General features: G+C 35.3%; 1 protein-coding gene across 3 annotated transcripts in view; it reads right to left on the bottom strand.

Moving 5' to 3' along the window:
• Positions 1-22921, bottom strand: part of LOC135714870 (inactivation-no-after-potential D protein-like) — a 271137-nt gene that overhangs the window by 203220 nt on the left and 44996 nt on the right. For all 3 annotated transcript variants that reach the window (XM_065238285.1, XM_065238284.1, XM_065238283.1), the window contains one exon: positions 3883-3917. In XM_065238285.1, coding sequence (XP_065094357.1) covers positions 3883-3913 — 31 coding nt within the window. In that variant the 5' untranslated portion in view covers positions 3914-3917. The remainder of the gene's footprint in view (positions 1-3882; positions 3918-22921) is intronic.

Genomic DNA, 22921 nt, shown 5'->3' with positions numbered 1-22921 from the left:
AGAAATAAGTTAACTCAAATGCTTTTACCGCATATATCAGAGATTTCGCGTATTGAGAGAATAATATATTTATCGAGTACAATAAGCTCAGCGGAAAACAATACCTACAAAAGATTAAAAGTTATCAATTGTCACATACCTCTACTTTTTCTTATTTCCTAAACTATTCCTCTCCTTGTTAATTTGTTAAATGCTATTGGTTTGCTTGCGTTTTCTTATTGAAGTTCAAGACTTAATAGAAAAATTTATTATACAACTTTAAAGGTTATTGCCTTCCGAAGCATCCTAATTCTTTTGTTAATCTACCAAATGTTATTAAACTTTCTGAATTTTCTTATTTACGTTCGTTTGATGATTATGATATCTCATTAGTCTAATTTAATAAATAATTGAAATCTCTAATTCACCTAATCAATCACAACCCTTGCTTTATTCAGTACCTGCACTTGTGCTTGTAATCTAAAGTTAAACGTGTTTCAAGAACTTTTGATTTTGACCTATACCTATTTATTATATCTTATTTCGACCCAAGTGATACCTTCAAGTGACTAAAATGCTTCACTTTGAAGTTAGTTTCCTAGCTGATTTTTAAATTATATAGGGTATATGCTCTAACTATGCTCACACGCTTCCACTATGTCGCACCACAAAAATACGTATGAGTATGTCACAATAGAGGCACGCCACAGTGGAAATCCCGAGCCATAGTTCAAACACTTATCCCTAATCAAAATGAAGCACATATAATATTAGTTACAATACCATGTACAAAAATAGTGTTTAACATTGTTCTCTGAGTAATACCTCAATGAAAACAACAATGTAAGCTTGTCACGCAAGTAGAAGGAGTACTTTTGGGCACTTTCTAAAATATTTCAATAGTATAATTCCCTTGCAAACCCAAATAAATCTATCTGCGTAAAAATAAATAAAATAAGAGTGATTTGTGGCAAAACCCGCCAGTATCGCACCCAACGTCAGTGCCTATACGTAAGCGTACTACGACGCGGCTCTCAAACAAAGGAGTAACAAGTGTGATACTATCACTGCTGGACTAGATCTTTGGTTTTCTCATGCAGTGGTTCATCAGATAGGGGAAGCTTAGTAATCCCCATTGCCTGCCCATGGCGCCATTCTATCGCGGCATGAGCCAGCAACGCCGGCCATAAACCTACCGTCTCCAACACTCCTCTATAAAGCATGAAATTAAGCCCGCCCACCAACAGCAAGGTGCAAAAACTAGCCAAGGGGAGGGGAGAATTAAATGGAGGGATTTCAAGCTAAAACGTTCTGATTGCAAGATATCGAAATTTCGCCTAAATTTCCAACCTGTTTGTAGACAAACCGTTTCAAAGCCCTTTACTCACAAAGCGAAGGCCACCCACGCACACCAACACCATCATCGGATAGGGGAAACTTCCACCTACACGATGATGGTGTTGGTTTGTGTGGGCGGCCTTCGATTTGTGAGGAATGGGCTTTGGAACGGTTTGTTTACAAATATTGATGGGCCCTTTTCTATTATTGATCCAGCACTATTGCCCAATGATTAGGGAACTTTCATAAATAACGTAGTAGTTGAGGGAGGAGAGGGGTTTCAGAAGTTGGGACCGGCCATGTATTAGGTGTATTGCAAAACACGCTCCGAGGGGGAAGAGGGGTTAATTGGTCAAAAAATATGCGTAATTTATAGATGGCCCTAATTTTACTTCTAAGGCTGTGTCGCAATGGGCGAGTTAAATTTAAATAGTAGTTAAAAGTGAACGATGAGTTATTGAATAACCCTGCTATACGAGCGTGGTTATTTCGGACTGACTAGAAGTTAAATTTTGGTAACCGTGGCTGAGTTCTGTTTGAAAACTGATCAATTTCCGGAATTTTCAAACATTGAAAATAACTTTCGAAATGTCACGTTAAACCACGAGTTAAATTTAACTCGGCCATTGGTACATAGCTCAAGAAGTATTTCTCGATTACTTTTTTGAAGGTACGTATCAGCTTTTGTAAACAACGCATTTGATCGTCGATTTGGCGTAACTGGTAGCTCACCCACGCATGCTAACACTACCATCAGATAGAGGAAATTTTCCCCTACCTGATTGTATAGTGGTGTTAGTATGTGGGGCAAGCTATCAGCTATGCCAAACCGACGATAAAATGCGTTGTTTATAAAAGCTGATATGACCTTTCGAAAAAATAATCGAGATTTGTAGTTATCATTCAGGCATGAAGCGCTTGCGCCATCGAGGCGACGCCTCTACCAGCAGCCAGTGATCTCGACGGGAACGACGCTCAAAGTTTGAGGTGCAAAAGTCGAACGCTGCGCGCTTGACAGGAACCGCTTTCCTACTGCTACTGCTACCTGGTTACCCGCCGTCCGAAGCGAAAATGAGTTGAGGCGCATTAGCAGCGCTGCTTTATAACTTTTCAGATTCAAGCAGCACGATGTGCAACCAAATGGTACTCGATTATCACGACTGGGTTTGGGAAGAACGTTTATTTCATGAAAACAGTGATAAATCCGAGATTTCACGTATTGAGAGAATAATATAGTAATCGAGTACAACAAACTCAGGCGAAAACAATACATACAAAAGATTAAAAGTTATTCATTGTCACATACCTATAATTTTACTTATTTCCTAAACTATTCCTCTCCTTGTTAATCTGCTTAATGCTATTGGTCTGCTTGCGTTTTCTTATTCACGCAGAAAAAAATATTTTAAACGTAATAATATTTGGTGTAAAATCAATAAGAATTTCATTTTGTTTTGGCTGCAAAAAGAAATCATTATTATTTCAACAATCCAGTACCTTTGTTTCTAAAAACCCATGGATTGTTAAATCAAAAAGAAAATCTTTTCAAATTTACAAGAGCTTTCATGGTTTTGACGTGAACTGTCAAATTTAGCAGCAGGGTCAAAAAAATATCAGGCGTAACATTTGATAACGGCACAAAAGCATTTGTAAACAAACTTTCTAAGGCCCTTTACTCGCGAACCAAAGTACGCCCTATAAATCCAGCAAACTAATTTCCCCCTTTATTTGGTATAAATTATTTACTCGTGATTTTTCTATGCAGTCATTCAAAGGACGGGTAAAAATTTTCAAACTGCAGTTTACAATTCAAGTTCAGTAATTCAAATTCAAATTTTAATAGAAACACATTAGAACTTTTTAGAATACTGTTTGCTCGGTAATGTTTTTACCGAACTTTTCAAAAATTAAAAAAAAAACAATCAATTTACCAACCAAATCAGCAAATTAAAATGCAGTCTTCAGTATTTTTTGTAATTCATTGCCGACTTACAGTTTTTAAGCTCCGAATATCACTAAATTCTTATTTCTAAACGCCGATGAAGCGTTTAACTGAATTTTAAGTTTAAAGTGTCTTTTACCGCACCAGACCAGAAATAAAAATTACTGAATATTTAAATTCTGGTAAAGTGTGAATTCCCATTACTGAATTTTAATAAGTCAATATTTTTTCTTTATCATGCATATGCGTCTGTGCATATATTATTGTGTATAAATGCGCAATAAGATATTATATAAGATATTATAACAAAAGCACACGCGACATTTGCACTGCACTAAGCCCATTTCTGGTTTACTCGATCCACGTTTCATTAGGCAAGGTTTTCATTTATAAAACTGCAAAAATATACGTGAAATACCGTGCAAGTAAACATTTTATAAAAATCGAAATGTAACGTGGTGAAATGTGATGTTCAGGCTAAGTCACAACATGTTACAAGGCTATCTTGATGACAGTTCTCTTGCCAATAACTATTTTAACATGTTGCAAGAGCTGTAGTGCGAACAAGGCATAAATGGAAATCCTACAATACTGCATGCACAAATGTGGCCACTTTCACTTACCATTTAGTACGTCCTTGGTCATTACAGTCATCTCTCTGAAAAAAATAAATGAAATTTTCGTCAAGCCTAACAGTTATTGGCAACTAAACGTGTGACCTGCCCGGAATGTAATGCGGAACTGAAGAGCAACAGCAGAACAAGGAAGCCTAAAAAATGACTCGCATGCAAAATGCAATTAGTATGATTAACATAGAAGACGGTGCAAACATTCACATAGCCCTATTTTTCACCAACAAATTGAGAAATAGTAACATTAAACATTTCAGTTGGGTCATTGTGAACTGATCGACTTCAATCCTCTTTCGTTAATAACTCGGTACACACTAAGATTATTTTTCCGAAATCTGTGAAATTTTACCGAAATCTGAACAACTGATCGTTCGGTAAACAGTTCGGTGATGTTTGATATATGAAATAGATTTAAGATTTTGTAAAACGGATGGGTGGGTCGTAGAATTTCAGAGAACTTGGTGATGTTTTCAAAATGTCGTGCAAAATTTATTTGAATTCAAATTTGTGTTATGCGATGGTTCAAATTGAGCTACAATAACAACCTATTGCTTATTGACGAAAAAATAAAAGTTAATGAATAACATGGCGATCAGACCCACATATCTTTTTTTTTCCTTTGGTTGGTTTTTCCGTCGATCTTGTTTTCCGTGCTGAGCACCAATGCTACCGACGCCAAACCTGGACCCTACCTATCGACCCATCAACTCATGAACCGGGGACCAAAGGCTTTACTTCCCTTCCGAAGGAAGGCGTGATCAGAGATGTTATACCTCAGAACATCTCGGTGGCGCCGACTGGCATTGAACCCAGGCCTGCTGGGGTGAGAGGAAATCACGCTTACCACTACACCACCGGCACCGCTCACTTATCTTTTAGTTCGCAAAATATAACAAAAATCCTTTATCCCAAACATGTTGGTCCATTCGAGCGCGGATGGACACATTGCTCCGGTGTAGTTATTATGAATTGGGGTGATTATCCAGATAAGTTTAGTGGGAGACGTAGTGAAACCCGAATTTTCATCATGTGCAATTTTCCCAAATGGCCGAATCGGTCATTGATCGCAGCATAGAAACGGTGTGCTTGCAAATAATCGGAAACAAAACACCTCTATTCCTGTTTTCGTACGAACCGGATTCGTTCGAAAGGAAAGCAATTTCGTATTCCCGTTTTCGTTCGAAGGCAGGGTTACTTCCACTCACTTGCTATAAAAAAATGTTTTTCGGAATTATGAAATCATGAAATAGTATAATGCTAATTAATTGTTGTAAGTTACAAGAAGAGGTCATGAAGTATATGTTTGACACAGAAAATCTGTCAATATTGCTTTCAGTGCGTCACAATCAGCGATTTTACAACTCGTGAGCGCTCACTCAGAGTGAACGCTCACGAATCATAAGATCGCTGATTGTGACGCTCTGAAAGCGAAATTGACAGGTTTTATGAGTCAAATATATACTTTACGCCCTCTTCTTGTTACTTAAAAGTAGAACATACCATTATAACATCGAATGATTGCAAAATTCCGAAAAATATTTGTTTATAGCAAGTGAGTGGAAGCAACCCTGTTCGAAGCAATTCTAATTTTCGAACATCGTTCGTTCGAACGATGTTGTGCTATTCCCATTTTCGTACGAATGCGTTTTTTGTCCGCTTGTCAAACGTCACTCCAAACTCGCGAATCGCGAGACAGCCAGGGAATAAAAACTTTGAAATGTTTTGTAATCCCTAATAAAAATGTTATGGTTAATTTGCTTAATTTTTGGTGAATTGGTTGTTTGATTGTAATAATTTTACTTAAAATTACGTGAAGTTAAAGATCTCATATGGAAATTGATTGAAAAATCATGCAATAAAAATATAATTTAGAAATAAAAATTTTAAAACTCGAAGTCTGAGAAATATGAAAGATCGAAACAATCAGAAAATTTCGGACAAAGGCATTTCTATAACAGCTGACATAACAAATATTTATGTAATTATGAGTCCAAAACATTAATACAAAAAACTTGAATTCTGGAGCTTGCAAAAATCCTGAAAAATTTAATATTTACATATTGAGAACAACTTCTGTGCAGAACCATTTACTTTTGCCTAAAGACGTATAATACTTTTATGGAACTAACCAACTGGTCAGGAACTTGTCAACTTTTATGGAACTAGCACCACCTGGTGAGTAAGTTCTGAACTGAATGCCCATTAGAGTGATGCAAAATTTGAAATTTTCGCTCCACAATACTTAAACGATTCCAAATCGGATCCTGACTCACCTCTCAAAATTTGAACCCATTTGGTGAGAAACTGAGATGGCACAAACCATTTGAAGTTTGTTTGGGAATTACTATGGTAAAACCAAGATTTTTGTTCATGTCTATCTAATAATTCCCCATACCGGTCTGCTTCAAAAGCAAACAACTGTGCTTGTAGTAAATTTTCCCAGCTACAACTTTGCTCAAGACCACTTTTTGATTAAATGCAAGGATCGAAAGTTATCAATGGTTCAATGCGCTGATTTCTTATGATCATGCTCAATCACCTGCTCAGCAGGCAACATTGGTGTTTCTGGGGCGTTGAATAGGACACAAAAATCATGACTACTATGTCACACTGCAAAATACAGTGTTGCCTACAGAGCAGCTGCTTGATCATGTCATAAGTTTACCAATCTCTTAAATAATTAATAACTTTTTCCTGTCTCGTTTTACATAGAAACGGTCTTGGGCAAAGTTGTAGCTGAGATAATTTTCTATAAGAATGGCTATCGAACTGTTTCGCAGCTCAATATGGAAAAAGACTAGAAGGCAATGAACAAAAAGTTAAGATTTCCCATAGTAATTTACATGTAAACTTCAAATGGCTTGTGCGAAGTCTGTTTCTAACCAAATGAGTTGTAACTTTGGGAGGCTAATCAGGACCCAATTTGAAACCATTTAAGCACTGTGGAGCGAAAAAGTCAAATTTTGCATCAGTCTAATGCCCATCATTCAATAGGTTTTGTCAATCCGAACAACTTTAATGAAGACATCAACCTTCTATCTGATCGTGCTGTCAAATAACATCAAACAATTAAATATCAAATTGCACACTAGTCCCAACTGGCAACGGCATTCTGAATTGACCTGTCCATCAATTAATAGAACTTATGCATCTGTACAACTTTTAGTTTTTTTTTTTTTTTTGTTTCAAGAATAAATATTGATTTTCTTTACAGCAAACAAACTGGTATCCTTAATATCCTACGCGAATATGCAAAAACGGGTACACGACGTTAGGAATACGGACATTAGACATACGGACGTTAGGCATACGGACGTGAGGCATAATGTACGATAGGCATAATTTACGATAGGCATAATGGACGTTGGGCATAATCTACCCGATGAATTCCAGAAGGATGATAATGGCGACCGTCTATTGTTTGCTGACTTCGGTGACAATAATGAAAGAGCCTTAATTTTTGGAACTCATGAAAACTTGCGACGTCTTGAACAGGCAAAGTATTGGGTTTCAGATGGTACGTTTGCCACAGTTGCTTGTTTGTTTCGGCAACTCGTCAATGTTCATGGAAGTATCACTCCCTCATATCAGCAGACGGTTCCGCTAGTTTTCATTCTGATGACAACAAAAACAGAATCGTTGTATCGAAAAGTATGGCAGGAAATCCTGGAAGCAGCAGGTATGTTTTTTTTTTTTTTTTTTTTTTGTTATTGAATGAAAAACCACAGAATTCACCATTCTTTATTTCATGAGCTATTCTTTTAAGGAAAACCTTTTCTTCTTTGACAATTGCAATATGTGTGTAAGTATATATTACAACAAATGTGTGATTTTTTTTATTTCTAGATGCCATTGATTTCAAGATATAGTTCAAAACTATGCTGACTTTTCATTGCCAGATTACTTAACCGCTATCGCTACTAATCTTGGATCTAAGTAAATATGTAGCTACGTCACTTATGATATGATAAATAATGGATTACAAACTGTGCTTATTAAATAAACTATGTTTGTTTAACTTGTATCATGTTTTATTCAACGCTTAGCCTAATTTAAGCATTGTTTACCATGCTCGAAACAGGTTTCTAGAGTTGCACAGCAGCAAGATTTTTTATTGAAGCAATGGAATTGGGTTGTTAGCGGAATGCTTAAATAAAACAGCAAAAAGGGTTTTCTTCCATTTAATTCCACTTAAATAATTTTGGTTAGATTTTGATAAGTTCTTTAGTGGGAATGACACAGATGAAGACTGCACATTGTAGTCGAAATACGTATATGTCATGGGATACCAAAATTATTTAAATGGAAGATAACCCTTTTTGCTGCAAGACATTTTATGCCTAACGTCCATTTTGCCTAAGGTATATTATGACTAACGTCCATTATACCTAATGACTTTATGCCTAACGTCCATTATGCCTAACGTCCGTATGCCTAACGTATTTATGCCTAATGGGGTACACTCGCATAAAACAACACCAGGCAAACTTGAATGTTTAAGCTATTCCCTACGAATTCGCAAATCGGTTTTGATATGATTGAAAATTTGCGGAAACGACCAACAATGCCATTTTGCATCTTCATATCGCGATTTTGAATCCAGCCTTATTTTTGAAAAGGGCAAATAGAACAATATCAAGCCTTTGTTCAAAAATTTTTTACTCGAAAACTGTTTGTCTCATCGGTTTGGTATCTTGAACAGTATTGCAGGTAATAGATGAGACTGTTTGAAAAAAATATGAACTCAAAAAAAATCACCCAACTTTTTTTAGAATTTTAAATAAAGTCTTAAAAACATTTTTCTCAAAAAAAGGATTTTCTGCATTTTTTTTTTTTATTTGTTGATATGTTTCAGGGGACAAAATATGCCATCTATTGCACTATAGGTCCAGATGGGGAAATGATGGACAAAAAAGTTCTTTTTTTTTAAAAACCTCAAGTTTTTGGAAAAATATTCAAAACTTGGTTCAATTACTGTTTCAACTTTATGTAATGAAAGTACACCAAATTTACAATAAAAAAGCACCCGAGTAAAATTTTGCTAAGTCACACCATTTTCGAGATGTAGTGGTTTGAAGGTAGATATTTTTAAAATGTTGGTAGTTTTTGGCCATTTTTAAATGTATTTCGCGGTTCTCCAATTCCGTAAGTATTTTTTTTCCGAAAAATCAGAAAATTTTACAATGAAAATGCTTTTGGTGGCTTATCGGTATTATCTAAATTATACGAAATGTGTATGTTTTAACACAATTTATTTTCATGCAAATACATATTTCGCTCGTTAGCATATGCAAAGAACTTATAATTGCGGTTTTAAGAGAATGATTTAATTTATTTTTACATTTTTAGATTGATATAGTTGTAATAGAAATCAATACTGTAATACTTAGTAATATCAACAATTTTCTTTACATCATTACAGTTTGAAAAGTGTCTGACTTCTATTTGTCTTTCAGGCATAGGAATAAATGGGTGATATTGTTGAGTTCCTTGAATGATTATAGCCCTTGAGTATTGTTCGTTGAGCTCATGCTTATGAGTTTCATACTCTTCAGTAGTTGCATAACAAAGAAAATCCTCGTTTCGCATCTGAGCCCAATCGTATAGTTCCCCTGCATTTTTTATCGGATGTTCACGTTCTCTAGCTAGACTAGCTCTGGTAGCCTTACGTTTAAGTGTTCCTCCTATAGCATCACATGGACCTTTTCCATGCGATGTTGCAAAGAAATGCCATTCAACTTCTATTCCATATTTATTCTTAAATTGGCAAACACTAGAAAAAAAATCCCATTTTTATACTGGGATGCAGCTCCGTCAGACATGAAATAAATTTTATTCACAGTTAACTGCTGTTCTGTACGTAGAAAAGCAATCATTTTTGAGATAAATAAGTTTACAGATACAGAATCATGGCGCAAATCTTCTGAAGTTACTACATAACTCAAATGATTAATTTTTCCTTCATGTTTAAAATAAATTAATAATGGATGAATAGTTGCTTGCTGATTATTCCAGACTTTGTACTTCATCTTGTAAAACAAATTACTTCAAATTCACCTTCCTGTAAATTTTGTTTTGTATTTTGCAAAAACATAGACTGCTGTTGTTTTATAAAATCATGAGGTATTAATTTCTCTAATTCTCCAATTCAATAGGAAACAAATTCATCCGGCTCTTTAATTAATGTTTCTATATCACATCTGTCGGTTGTGACCCATTGTTCAAATTGTATTTCATTAATTCCTTTTTCCACGATTTCATCCAATAACTTTTGTTCGAAAAAAGATGAATCCATGCAGTTTTCACAGCGTCATAGGCAGCTTTTCTTTCACATATCAAACTATCTGTAATCGACTTCTAATCAATGGACAAATCAAATTTCTTTAAGTTGTGAATAATCAAATTAACATGTTCATGAATAGTACATACACACACATTATGTGTCCCTGAACTAGTTAACAATTTACAGTTCTTAGGCCTGAGATTGGTAAAGGTTGAAAACCCAACTTGTACTTCACTATTTAATTCCTGGAATCGCTTGTAGGACTCCCGTAAAGTGGTCGTCATTAACCTTTTTTGAACTGACTGACGCTTATCATCTTCTCTTATTGTTACGCAATCACGCTGCCCAGGCATTGCTCTGCTGGTTTCATCGTCTTTTAAAAACTGCAAAACAAGTTCCTTCGTATCATCACTTAATCCACTGCCTAACCTCGAAGTAATAGTGGAGTGTACACCTTTATAGGTTAAAAGTTGTTTAGATTGTGTTGCCATATACCTGGTTGTGTTAAATGTGTCCATAATTTTCTGAACTGTCCATGATCTAGATAATACCATAGAGATAACTTTAAGACCAGAAGGTCCCGAAGAAACGTGCTCATCTTTTTGGCTCAGCTCTGGTACTATCTTCGGTCCCAGGCTAATCGGTAGACCCCTCGAAACATAGGAAAATCCACGAACCCCTCATTTTATCTGTAAAACATTCATAGCGAACCTAAACAAACATAGTGTAGTACTAGAATTTCGAGTAGAATGGGGACGTTAATCGATTTGCTTGGGACAAATAGGCTAGTCAAGTAGTGAGCCAATTTTAAATCGTTAGTTACCACCGGTTGGTAATACCGTCAAGAGCTGAAATTTCTCAGCTTTCGTTGTATCTTCTTTCGAAAACTTTTCTGTTCGCTGTTCAATAATTTCATTAAAATCGTCAGTTTTGTTATCATCTAAGTTTGCTTCTGCATTAAGTGCAAATATGTGCTTTCTAATTCTTTGATTAATTTCATGATATTTCTTCACAGCATAATTTACGCAACTCATTTTTTATTGGTGATGTCAAAATAATATATAGATTTGTTGAAAAGTTCAATATTAACGCTTTGCAAATATTCGCCAACATTAGAGTCGATTGTTTCTACCGATGTTATTGATGGTACAGTTACTAAATATTCCTGACTTGAAACATTCATGTTGATATCTTGTTCATCGCAGTTCGATAGCTCGTCTCTTCTTGATAGTTCGGTACGTTTAGAAAGCTGTATAGGACAAAAATCACAAATTTTTAATTTACTGTTAAGTTCGTTCTGTTCCGCAAAACCCAGATCAACCAATTTCTGTATATTAGTATTCGTGAGATTTCGGCAATTTTTCGAACAACTTTTTTTAAATACGTTAGTACACTTATAATGAAAAGTATTCATTTTAACTACCACTTCGTATTCTGAATTACTGAACTTAAGCAGGTCACTTTCACAGATACACAGGGAATTATATTATAATGTTCATTACGTTTCAGATTTGGCTTATATATGGACGTAGGTAATTCAAAACAAACCCACTTGGTACCATGAATTGCTTAGCAATGGGTAGCATGTTAGCATTTTAGCAACAAGTGTATACCTATGAGGTGCATTAAAAAATGTCGCTTTGTTTTATTTTTAATTTAATATATTGATGAGCCACCTTTTTTATTGTAAATTTGGTGAACTTTCATTATATAAAGTCAAAACAGTAATTGGACCAGGTTTTTGATATTTTTTCCAAAAACTTGAGTTTTTTTTAATCAGAACTTTGTTGTCCATTATTTCTCCATCTGGACCTATAGTGCAGAAGATGACATTTTTTGTCCCCTAAAACATATCCCCTAAAAACAAAATTGTTTTTAAGATTTTATTTGAAATTTAAAAAAAGTTGGGTTTTTTTTAGAGAGCATATTTTTTTTTCAAATAGTCTCATCCATTATCTGCAATATTGCGCAAGACACTAAACCGATCGGACAAACAGTTTTCGAGTAAATTTTTTTCTGAAGATAAGCTTGATATGTTCTTATAGCTCCTTTTCAAAAATAAGGCTGGATTAAAATTGGTGATATGAAGATGCAAAATGGCATTATCGGTCATAAGGAACGTTTCCGCAAATGTTCAACCAAAAACAATTAAACAATGTTATTGTTTTGTTGACATCGTTTGACAGTCCACTTGACCGAAAAATGTCAATTTCGTGCGCGGTCTATGCTTCGAATTGCTAAGAAATGTCAAAGTGCATCTGGTACCACTAACACTGTTTATTTTCGAAAAAGCTTGCGTTCGAACGGGTTCGTACGAAAACCAGAATGCCGTTTTCGAACTCGTTCGAATCGAGTCGTTCGTACGAACGAATGATTCGTACTAAAACGGGAATAGAGGTGATTAACGAAGAGAATCGATCAATGCTACTTAGGACCTAACGCAATTTTCAGCTTGAATATTATCTGAAATTTGTTCATTGTAGTGCTGTTACAGGTAGTATTGGTTATCAAAAGCAACACCAAACTTTCCGAGAAATGTTAATCCAATCGAGTTATTAACAAAAGAGAAAATCGATCACGGTTACGTCCTTATGTATGCTCACTGTCAAATTTGTAATCTGTGATAGATATGGAAGTCAGCTTTTTCCCACCACAGAAACGCCCCGTGTTCTTATGACAAACTATACATGTGCGTCTACAAAACGCGAACGGAATCTTTAAAAAAACAGCAATATTTAGTAATTTTGTTTTGCTCAATCGGTAGATAAAAGATGTACCGAGAACTTATTTGAGGGATTTATGCCTAATCGAGATCATCCCGATCAACTCCGGAGTGATTTGAGATTTGAGCGTAATTACTTTTGTAAACAAACACTTCAATCACCGATTTCTCGCGAATAAAAACTCAGTCTAGAAAACTAACAACACACTCATGCAGAGGAATGATTCCTCTGTCATTTGGAATAGTTTGTTTGCGAGATTGAGCTTTTATTCGCAAGAAATTAGCGATTGATATATTTGTACAATAGCAATTACGCCCAAATCTCGAAGTTCTCCGGACCTACGAAATGTTGCATAACATTGGTGCAAAATTGTGCACTCCGTTTTTGTGTGTGCATTCTTTTTTTAGCGTTTTGAAGCTGAATCGCCGAGGAAAACTTATTTCTGATCAATCTCAGTACCACATAAAAATTTCAATAGCGAGGGATTCCATCCAGAATGAGATGAAAAAAACTGAAATCGTGCTCGACCATCTTCGATTTGGATGATAATCAAAGGCCCATATTTTCAGTACGATAGACCAAGTATTTTCCGCAGGAGAGGAGACCCTTTTGACTCAAGGGTAATTTTTGAAAAGGGCCTATGTGTTTTTGCACACCTACTTTAAAAAAAAATGTAGTTCGGAAACAGTTGGTTGTAGAAAAAAATGTACTAAGAAGGAGTTGTAGGAAACTAATAAGGCTTTATAAAAAAAAATATACACGAAATTTTTTTTTCGTTTTTTTACAAAAAAAAATTAAAAATAAACCTCAAAATTCAAATAACAAAAAAAACGTATTATTGATTTTAATTATATATTTTTTATAAAAATTTGAATAGAAAGCAGAAGTTTCGAAAACAACTCTAGGATGGACAAACTTTCAATAAAAAAGTTTTTCTAAGAGCTACTTTTGAGGCACTTTTGAAAATTTCATTATTTACGGCGAAATGTTCAGTTTGATGTTAGTATATGATTATAAAAATCATTTCAAACGATAGTGCTCATATCGATAAACTTCCTAAATATAACCGTTTTCGAGATATTTCAAATTTACTTTCATCAAAATCAATTTTTTGTAGAAAATAAGCCATTTTTATAAGTTAATCGTGATTCTCCATCAGCATTGATAAATTTAGCAAGATACACATATATTTACCTTCAATTTGTCTTTTGACGATTGAACAATCAGACAACCCGTTTAGAATTTACAGGGGAAATGAAAACACTATTATTTTAAATATAGAAACCAACACAAGTTAAGTTGCACTTATTTTCATTATCAAGCGTAGTTTCATCCTATTTAAGTTGTTAATATGGAGTACCTATCCATCTTATTATTTTAGGTACATTATAATGTCTTCCATGGTATTTTTCATGAAAAAAAGAGCTTCTCTGTTAGAGTAGCTTCAATACCAAAACAATATTTATACCTGAATATCCAAATGGTACCTACGTTTGTATATAAGCATGACCATCCTTTTGAAAACAGACATCACTAAAAAAAAATTTGAGTGAACAAGTATAATTTGAATATGGAATTCAATAAGGTCGAGTGTTGCAAGCCGTTTCCTAATAAACGGTGTTCGTCAAAGCTTCGTAAATTATCCGAAAATTTGATTGAAAAACATAAGTTCCTAGAGTGGACATTTAATTTGGATACATCTCTATCAATCTGTGATACGTGTCGCTTGAATTTAAAAAGAATCGAACCATGTGCTGAAAATCTGAAACTAGAAGTGCAACCATCAGTCATGGACATCGCTGAGCCGCAGCTATCTACATCTCGACATGGCCTCGAAGAAATACCATCAACTACGTCAATAACAACAGCATCATCTCAGGATAGTGGAGAGCAACAATTGTCCAGGATGCATAATATTGAGCTATTCAACAAGGGCATAGCTGGTATCAACGTATCGCCAATATCGACAAAAAAATTCCAGAATGTTAACTATCCCCGGAGAAAGTATATGGACATTACCAATGGCTTTAAGAAACGCATCTTCGGTTTTCAAGCGGAAGAAGATGACCTGGAGCAACTAAAATTGAAAGCTGCGGAACACAATGAGATGATCGGACAACTGAAGGAGAGATTTGCTGATCCAGGTTCATCGAGAGACGATCAAATAAGGATTCTGAAGATTTTGCCGAAATCTTGGTCAACGCAAATGGTAATGGACGAGTTTGAAACAAATAAATACATTGTATTGCAAGCTCGATGCTTGACAAACGGGAAAGGAGTATTGGCCACCCCCAACAAAAGGTTAGGACACGGTTTGGATCCCGAAATTAAAAACGAGGTATTGCAGTTCTTCGAAAGCGACCAGATAAGCAGAGTCTAAACGATTACGTTTCAGTGAAGAAGGAAGGTAAGAAGATTCATATTCAAAAGCGATTTTTAGTTTGTACATTGCGAGAAGCTTTTATTAAATTTCAAGAAGTTAGTAAAAATAGCATTGGATTTAGTTCATTTGCAGCACTAAAACCAAAGCATTGCAAATTACTTGGTAGTTCAGGTTCTCACAATATTTGTGTTTGCACCATCCATGAAAATATTAATTTAATGTTTCATTGTCTTAGAAAATATTCATTCGAAAAAGATTTCAACCATTATTTTGAAGAAATATTATGCAGCTCATCATCGAGAACTAAACATTGTTATCTCCGCGAATGCGAACGTTGTCCAGGTCTCTCAGATTTTGAAAGAAGTTTTTCAGAAAAAAATCGAGGAACAGGGTATGTCTGAAATATGTTTTGAACAATGGGTTTCAACTGATCGATGTAGTTTAGAGAAACTTGTAAAACCAGTAGATGGATTTGTTCATTATTTTTGCGAAAAGTTGGAAAAACTGGTATCCCATGATTATATTAAAACTCAGCAGTCTAGTTTCTTGAGAAATACAAAAAATACTCTTAAAAATGGAGAAGTTGTCATAATTTGTGATTTTTCCGAAAATTATTCATTTGTTCTTTAAGATGCTGCCCATAGTAGTTACTGGAATAATCAACAAGCTACTATTCATCCTTTTTGCATTTATTATTCAGAATCAGGGTTAATTAAAAATTTAAGTTTGATCGTAATCTCTGAAGTTTTAAAACACGATACAATTGCGGTGCAAGTATTTATTTCAAAATTACTGACATTTTGGAAAACAAAAATACAAGTAAAAAAAGCGATGTTTATGTCTGATAGAGCTACATCCCAATCAAAAAAATTCAAAAATTTTGCAAGTCTTTGTAAATTTAAAACGAAGTACAATATTGACGTTGAATTGCACTTTTTTGCAACTTCGCATGGCAAGGGACCATGTGACGCATTTGGTGGCACATTAAAACGAATGGCAAGAAACGCAAGTGTGGCTGTAGAACACGAACATCCAATCACAAGTGCAGCAGAGTTATATGCATGGGCTAACCAGAAGAGTAATGATTATTTAACAAAAATGTAATTTTGTTTTGTGTCACAAAAGGAATACGAACAGGGTGCTGCAGAATGGAAAAGCATTTTTGAAAAGGCCAAAACGATCCCAGGTACAAGAAAATATCACTGTATTGTTCAGATTTCCGAAAATAAAATATCAGCGAAACTATTTTCGAATGACGAAGAACGCACCATTCATAACATATAAAAACAAGCCAATCAAAAGTTCATCAAATAAAAATATATCCAACGAAAAGGTTTATGTACAAATTATTACTATTAAAGACGATCGAAAGTAATAAATGTAAGATGCAAATTAAAACGCATGGGTATTTCATTTATTTATCTTATTTATCTTATAAGATTAAAACCAATTTTCCAATAGTCTATTGGTGCAAGGGTAAGTTGAAGGTAAGTACATGCATATTTTGCAAAACTTATCATATTTGATGGACAATCACGTATAACTTACGAAAAGGGCATATGTTCTACAAAAAATTGATTATGATGAAAGTAAATTTGAAATATCTCGAAAACGGTTACATATAGGAAGTTTATCGATATGAGCACTATCGTTTGAAACGATTTTTATAATCATATACTGACATCAAACTGAACATTTTGCCGTAAATAATGAAAGTTTCAAAAATGCCTTAAAAGTTGCTCTTAGAAAAACTTTTTCATTAAAAGTTTGTCCATCCTGGAAATGTTTTCAAAACTTCTGCTTTCTATTCAAGTTTTTATTAAAAAAAAATATAAAAAAATCAAACATACGTTTTTGACGTAGAACTACGTTTTTGCCGACTATACTGGGGTGCAAATCAAAAAATATGTGTTGTGAAGGAGTGTTAGGTTGAAAAAAACATTTTTCCAATTTTTCTGAAATTAAGCTATTGAAAATGTACAAATGTTAATTTTATCACTGTTTTCATGAAATAAGCCATTTTCCCAAACCCAGTCATCATAAAGAATACCACTTGGTTGCACATCATTCTGCTTGAACATGAAAAAATATAAATCAGCGCTTCTCTCCTGCCTCTGCTCATTACCGCTTCGGACGGCGTGGCACTAGGTCTTGCAGAAAGCAGGACTAAGTCAGCAGCTAAAGGTGGATCACGGCGTGTCCACCACAATGAGGAATGAGACTTGAAAAAACGTGCATGTAAACTCCCTTCCTCTTAACAACCTCTCCCCCTCCCCCCTTAACAATAACCCGAAAAAGACATGGACTTTGACGATCATTTATTCCGGGAAATATAATGTATAAACATTATATATATTATATACATAATACAATAAATTATGCATAAACAATTATTTTTTTACATGCAGAGCCAACATTTTCAAAAAACAATTGCTTAACAGGGACATACACTCGATGGATTACCAACAACTGACTGTAAAACATATCTGATACCTCTATATATGCAATTATATTAACATCCAAAGTCCATCCTATTTTACATATTCTGTACAAAAGAAACTTTCTGCTCCACCCCATTCATAAAAAAAACGGCGGGAAATCCTATCAGGTTCGGTTGCACATCGTTCTGCTTGATCCTGAAAAGATATAAAACAGCGCTGCTGTCGTGCTTTTGCTCATTGTCACCTCGGACGGCTTGACACTTGGTCCTGCAGTGTGACATGCGCAACTCACATGTCATCAATTTCCAAAAAATCATTTCAGTTTTCAATTAGTAACAAGCATTTTCCCATGCCTCACTCGGACATCGAACTCCTTACGCAGCAAGTGCATGGAGCAGTTCGATGAACGCTAAAACGAATTCAATAACCCATACTCGGCGTCTAAGGATATCGTATTGCTTGTCGCCAAGGCGCACTCCGGGCAGCCGATATTCCTAGTTGCTAAGCCATTTTCAGCGCAACCGATTTAACCAATTTGCCTTCTCCAAATTATCTCTCTCTCTCATTCTCTCATTCTCTCGTTTGTTAATATCGATCGCTGATTGGTGATCGTTTACATAAACTGTCACATAATGACTTCAGGTGTCTCCCGTAGGAAAAATGTGTTAAGGAATATAATTCTGAATAAAGATTATTATTGTTCTAACCACCAACGAGTGCGTTTGTGATTTTCGGAAAGATATCAAAATCCAGAAGAACCTATAGGGACAAAGTGTCCCAAGTTGTAACATGGCTACCTACGACAGGTATCAGTGAAATAAGTCCCGGTAGATAAAAGTACGTGAAGATCATGGACATTGTGGTGTGATTTAATACAAGAGGTGCGACTTCACGGGTCTGTACTAGATGTGATCAAGTTGGAAGTAATGTGTGTTTGCTACAAAAATGTGCTATAACAGTTGAATCTAATCACCCTGGTGCAACTTGAACTAGCGGTTGTGAAATGGATATCAATCGTGGACTAATACACACGATAGTCAACCGAGCGAACAAGAATAGCCTCAATTAGGGTAAACTCTCCAGTTAATAGTGGCAGAAGAGTACGGTAGGCAGCAGAACAAAGTGTCGCCACGAAAAGATACCGAAAGTTCGCAGAGTGCAGTGCGATATATCACTCAAGAAAAACTAAAGAGTATTTACCCGCACAACGTGTCAAGTTTCAGACACTGAACTCGGCTTGAATAAAAAGTGACATTTTGTGAATGAAGAAACCCGAGCAGTAGACTGGCCCAAGTTTATAAAGTAAATTTTATCAAAATGGGCAATCAAAAGTCGAAAAGTTCTTCCACAACCCAAGAAGGGAACACCAACGTCAACATAGTGGAACACTTAGAAAGCAGTGAATTTTACCATGAATCACACGAAATAAAGCTGTGGATCATTGTGGCAATCAACGTTTTGCAACTGCTGTTGGTGCTTCGAAAATCTCTGAAGAAGAGGTGGCGTTGGCAAGGATTTAACCGCGCCAGCTCAGCATCCCAAGACAATTTGGACAGTGTCAGAGTAGAACATTAAAAGTGCAAAAAGACAATTGCGTGAACCAGTCTGCGAAAAAAGTGAAGATAAAAAAAAACTATTACGTGAGCCAGCCTATCGTTAGTGCAACGAAACGGACGAATTTAGTAACGGGAAATGCAAACATAAACGCTATTATCACCGCCAGCGGCTCACACGGTTCAGTAACCATCGACGTCAAACAACAACAACGAGGAAAAAATGACGTGCATGCAGATACGAGACACTTCGGACGATGCAGAGAGGATGGCTGGTGAGCTAAAATATTTCTTATGAATGTATTCCTATGGGCATAGAACAAGTTAAGTTAGAGCTTGACTCTAACATTGCACAATTAAATTTAATTTTAGTTAACTAGAAGGATTTATAGTAAAAAATTCTTGATTGCTAAAGCGAAGCAAATTAAAATTATTTACAATTATATTAATGATTTATTAGCGCAAAATGAATCAAAATTAGCGCAATCAGAACTAAATTTTTACATAAAAGGAGCACGCAATAAATATAGTGATACCGTACAAATCATTAATGAAAAATTAAAATTCGCCAAAGACACGGTATTAAATATTACAACCGTTACCTTTATATTGATTTTTTATATCAAATTAACAAATAGGATTAATCGAAAAAAAATATTAAAACCCAAGATGGCAAAAGTAGACATAAAAACGGGCACTGCGCTCGTTGAAATATATGATGGCAATCCAACGAGGCTGAATTCTTTTTTGGACTCTATTACGTTGTTTTTCGACTTAGTCGACAACGCTAACGCGGAGGCCACCGCAGCGATTAAAGCTGCCGCTAAAAACATTGCCACTCGATTCGTGAAAACACGACTAACGGGTGCTGCCAGGCAAGCAGTACCAGAAAATGCTACCTATGAAGATTTAGTAGCAGCATTGAAAGAGCATTGCTCTCCAAAAATCACAGCCGATAACATTTTGGCAAGGTTACAAAAACTTAAACAAACTTCCACCACAGAAGCATTCTGTGATGACGTAGAGAAATTAACTTTACAGCTAAAATCAGTCTATATCAACAACAAAATTCCAAATGATGTAGCTGATCAAATGGCAACAAAAAAGGCGTTGAATCACTGATCAACGGCACCAAAAACAGAGACACAAAAATCATACTAAAGGCTGGAACATTCAGCAAAATTAATGACGCAATCCAAAAATTAATGGAAAACGACGTGCCAACTGATAATGGAAATAATTCCATTTCTTCAAATGCACACGTATTCGTTGCAAGCAGAGGAAACCGTTCAAGATGACGAGGTAGAGCTAGTTACAGAGGACGAGGAAACTATTATCAAGAAAATAATTTCCATACCAACCAATTTCCACGGAATAGTAGATTTCAAAATCACTTTTCCAACCGTGGAAATTTTCAAAATAATCGTTTCCCAAATCAAAGGGGAAACTTTACTCAGCGAGGTCGGTTCGCACCGAACATGTTCTTAGCCCAACATAACGGTGTTGCATATCACCCAGCACTACAGCAGGGAATTCAACTACCGATACAACAACCAATGCAAATTCCACAGCAACAACATGTGACACATCTACCACAAGGAAATATCCACCCTTTAGGGGTACAGTTAGGGCAGCATACACAATAAATGTATCTGCCACCAATTATGTTCAGCTAATTGTCGATATGGCGGTTTCACAGCGTACTTTTATTGTTGATTGTGGATCTGATATATCGGTCATTAAAGCTGGAGGGGTAAAAAGAACTCAAATATATTATCCCAGTCAAAAATGCGATATAATTGGAATAGGACAAGGAAATGTGAGTACGATGGGTACTACCCAATCAAATATAATAATAAATAATATTGAGATACCGCACACGTTTCACATTGTTGGAAATGATTTCCCAATTCCTACCGATGGAATTCTTGGGAGAGATTTTCTGGTGAAACATAAATGTAAAGTTGATTACGAATCCTGATTACTCAATTTAACGATTAATTACGAAACATTTAGTATTCCGATAATAAATAGGTTTATAGATTCAAAACTTATACCAGCTAGATGTGAAATTATAAAACACCTAAACAATTTCGACATTCATGAAGACAGCGTTATTTTGTCAGAAGAAATATGTCCTGGAGTGTTTTGTGCAAACACAATAGTGAACAAAGAAAACCGTTACGTTAAAATCATCAACACAACAACCAAGGATGTCTTATTGCCGACAAATTTCGTGGCTAAACATGAATCACTTGCAAACTTTTATTATTGTACTATTTCAAACAATGCGAACAAAATGCATTCGACTGAAAGAACACAAAAATTGAAAAATGAACTGAACATTGAAAATAATGACCCCCTCATCAAAGATAAACTCGAAAAACTTTGCATTGAATTCAACGATATTTTCTCACTTCAAGGTGATACGCTATCGGAGAACAATTTTTACAAACAAGATATAACTCTCAATGACAGCAAACCCATATACATAAAAAATTACAGATTACCCGAATCTCAAAAACAAGAGATTTCCAACCAAATTCAAACAATGCTCAATGATGGAATAATTCAAAATTCAACCTCACCTATCCTACTTGTCCCTAAGAAATCCACTACAAACGAAAGCAAAAAATGGCGGCTAGTTATTGATTACCGTCAGCTTAATAAGAATATAACTCCAGATAAATTTCCGCTCCCACGTATAGACGAAATTTTGGATCAGTTGGGGCGAGCTAGATATTTTTCAACGCTTGACCTGATGTCCGGATTTCATCAAATCCCTTTAAATGAAAGTTCAAAACGATATACCGCATTTTCAACTGATACGGGCCATTATGAATTTAATAGACTTCCTTTTGGCCTTAATATCAGCCCAAATTCCTTTCAACGAATGATGTCTATCGCGTTAAGTGGTTTGCCCCCACAATATGCTTTCCTTTATATCGATGACATCATTGTGATAGGATGTTCTAAAAATCATCATATAGCAAACTTACGTAACTTATTTCAAAATTTACGAAATTTTAATCTTAAATTGAACCCATCTAAATGCCATTTCTTTAAGAATGAGGTAACCTATCTAGGTCACCATATTTCGAAGGATGGTATACAACCCGATAAAACTAAACATTCAATAATCTTAAACTATCCCATCCCGAAAAGTGCTGATGAAGTACGACGATTCGTTGCATTTTGCAATTATTATCGGCGCTTCATTAAAAATTTTGCTGACATTACCAGCCCATTAAACAAATTACTACGAAAAAAGGTAGATTTCAAGTGGGATGAAGAATGTCAAAAATCTTTTGAAATTCTGAAAAGGGAATTGTTATCGCCACAGATTTTGCATTTCCCAGATTATCAAAAAGATTTTATAATAACAACAGACGCGTCCAAAGTAGCTTGCGGAGCAGTCCTAGCTCAACGTTACGGCGATTTCGAATTACCAATTAGTAAAGCATTTACGAAAGGTGAATCGAATAAGTCAACAATAGAGCAGGAATTGACCGCAATACATTGGGCAGTAAATTATTTTAGGCCTTATATTTATGGCCGAAAATTTATAATACGCACTGACCATCGACCACTAATATATCTATTTTCTCTGAAAAATCCCTCATCCAAACTTACGCGGATGAGATGGG

This window comes from Ochlerotatus camptorhynchus, unplaced genomic scaffold, assembly GCF_037179485.1.
Source record: "Ochlerotatus camptorhynchus isolate MF236.1 unplaced genomic scaffold, CSIRO-AGI_Acam_v1.1 ptg000747l, whole genome shotgun sequence".
Classification (NCBI taxonomy): Eukaryota; Metazoa; Arthropoda; class Insecta; order Diptera; family Culicidae; genus Ochlerotatus; species Ochlerotatus camptorhynchus.
This window is presented reverse-complemented; position numbering and strand designations above follow the sequence as displayed.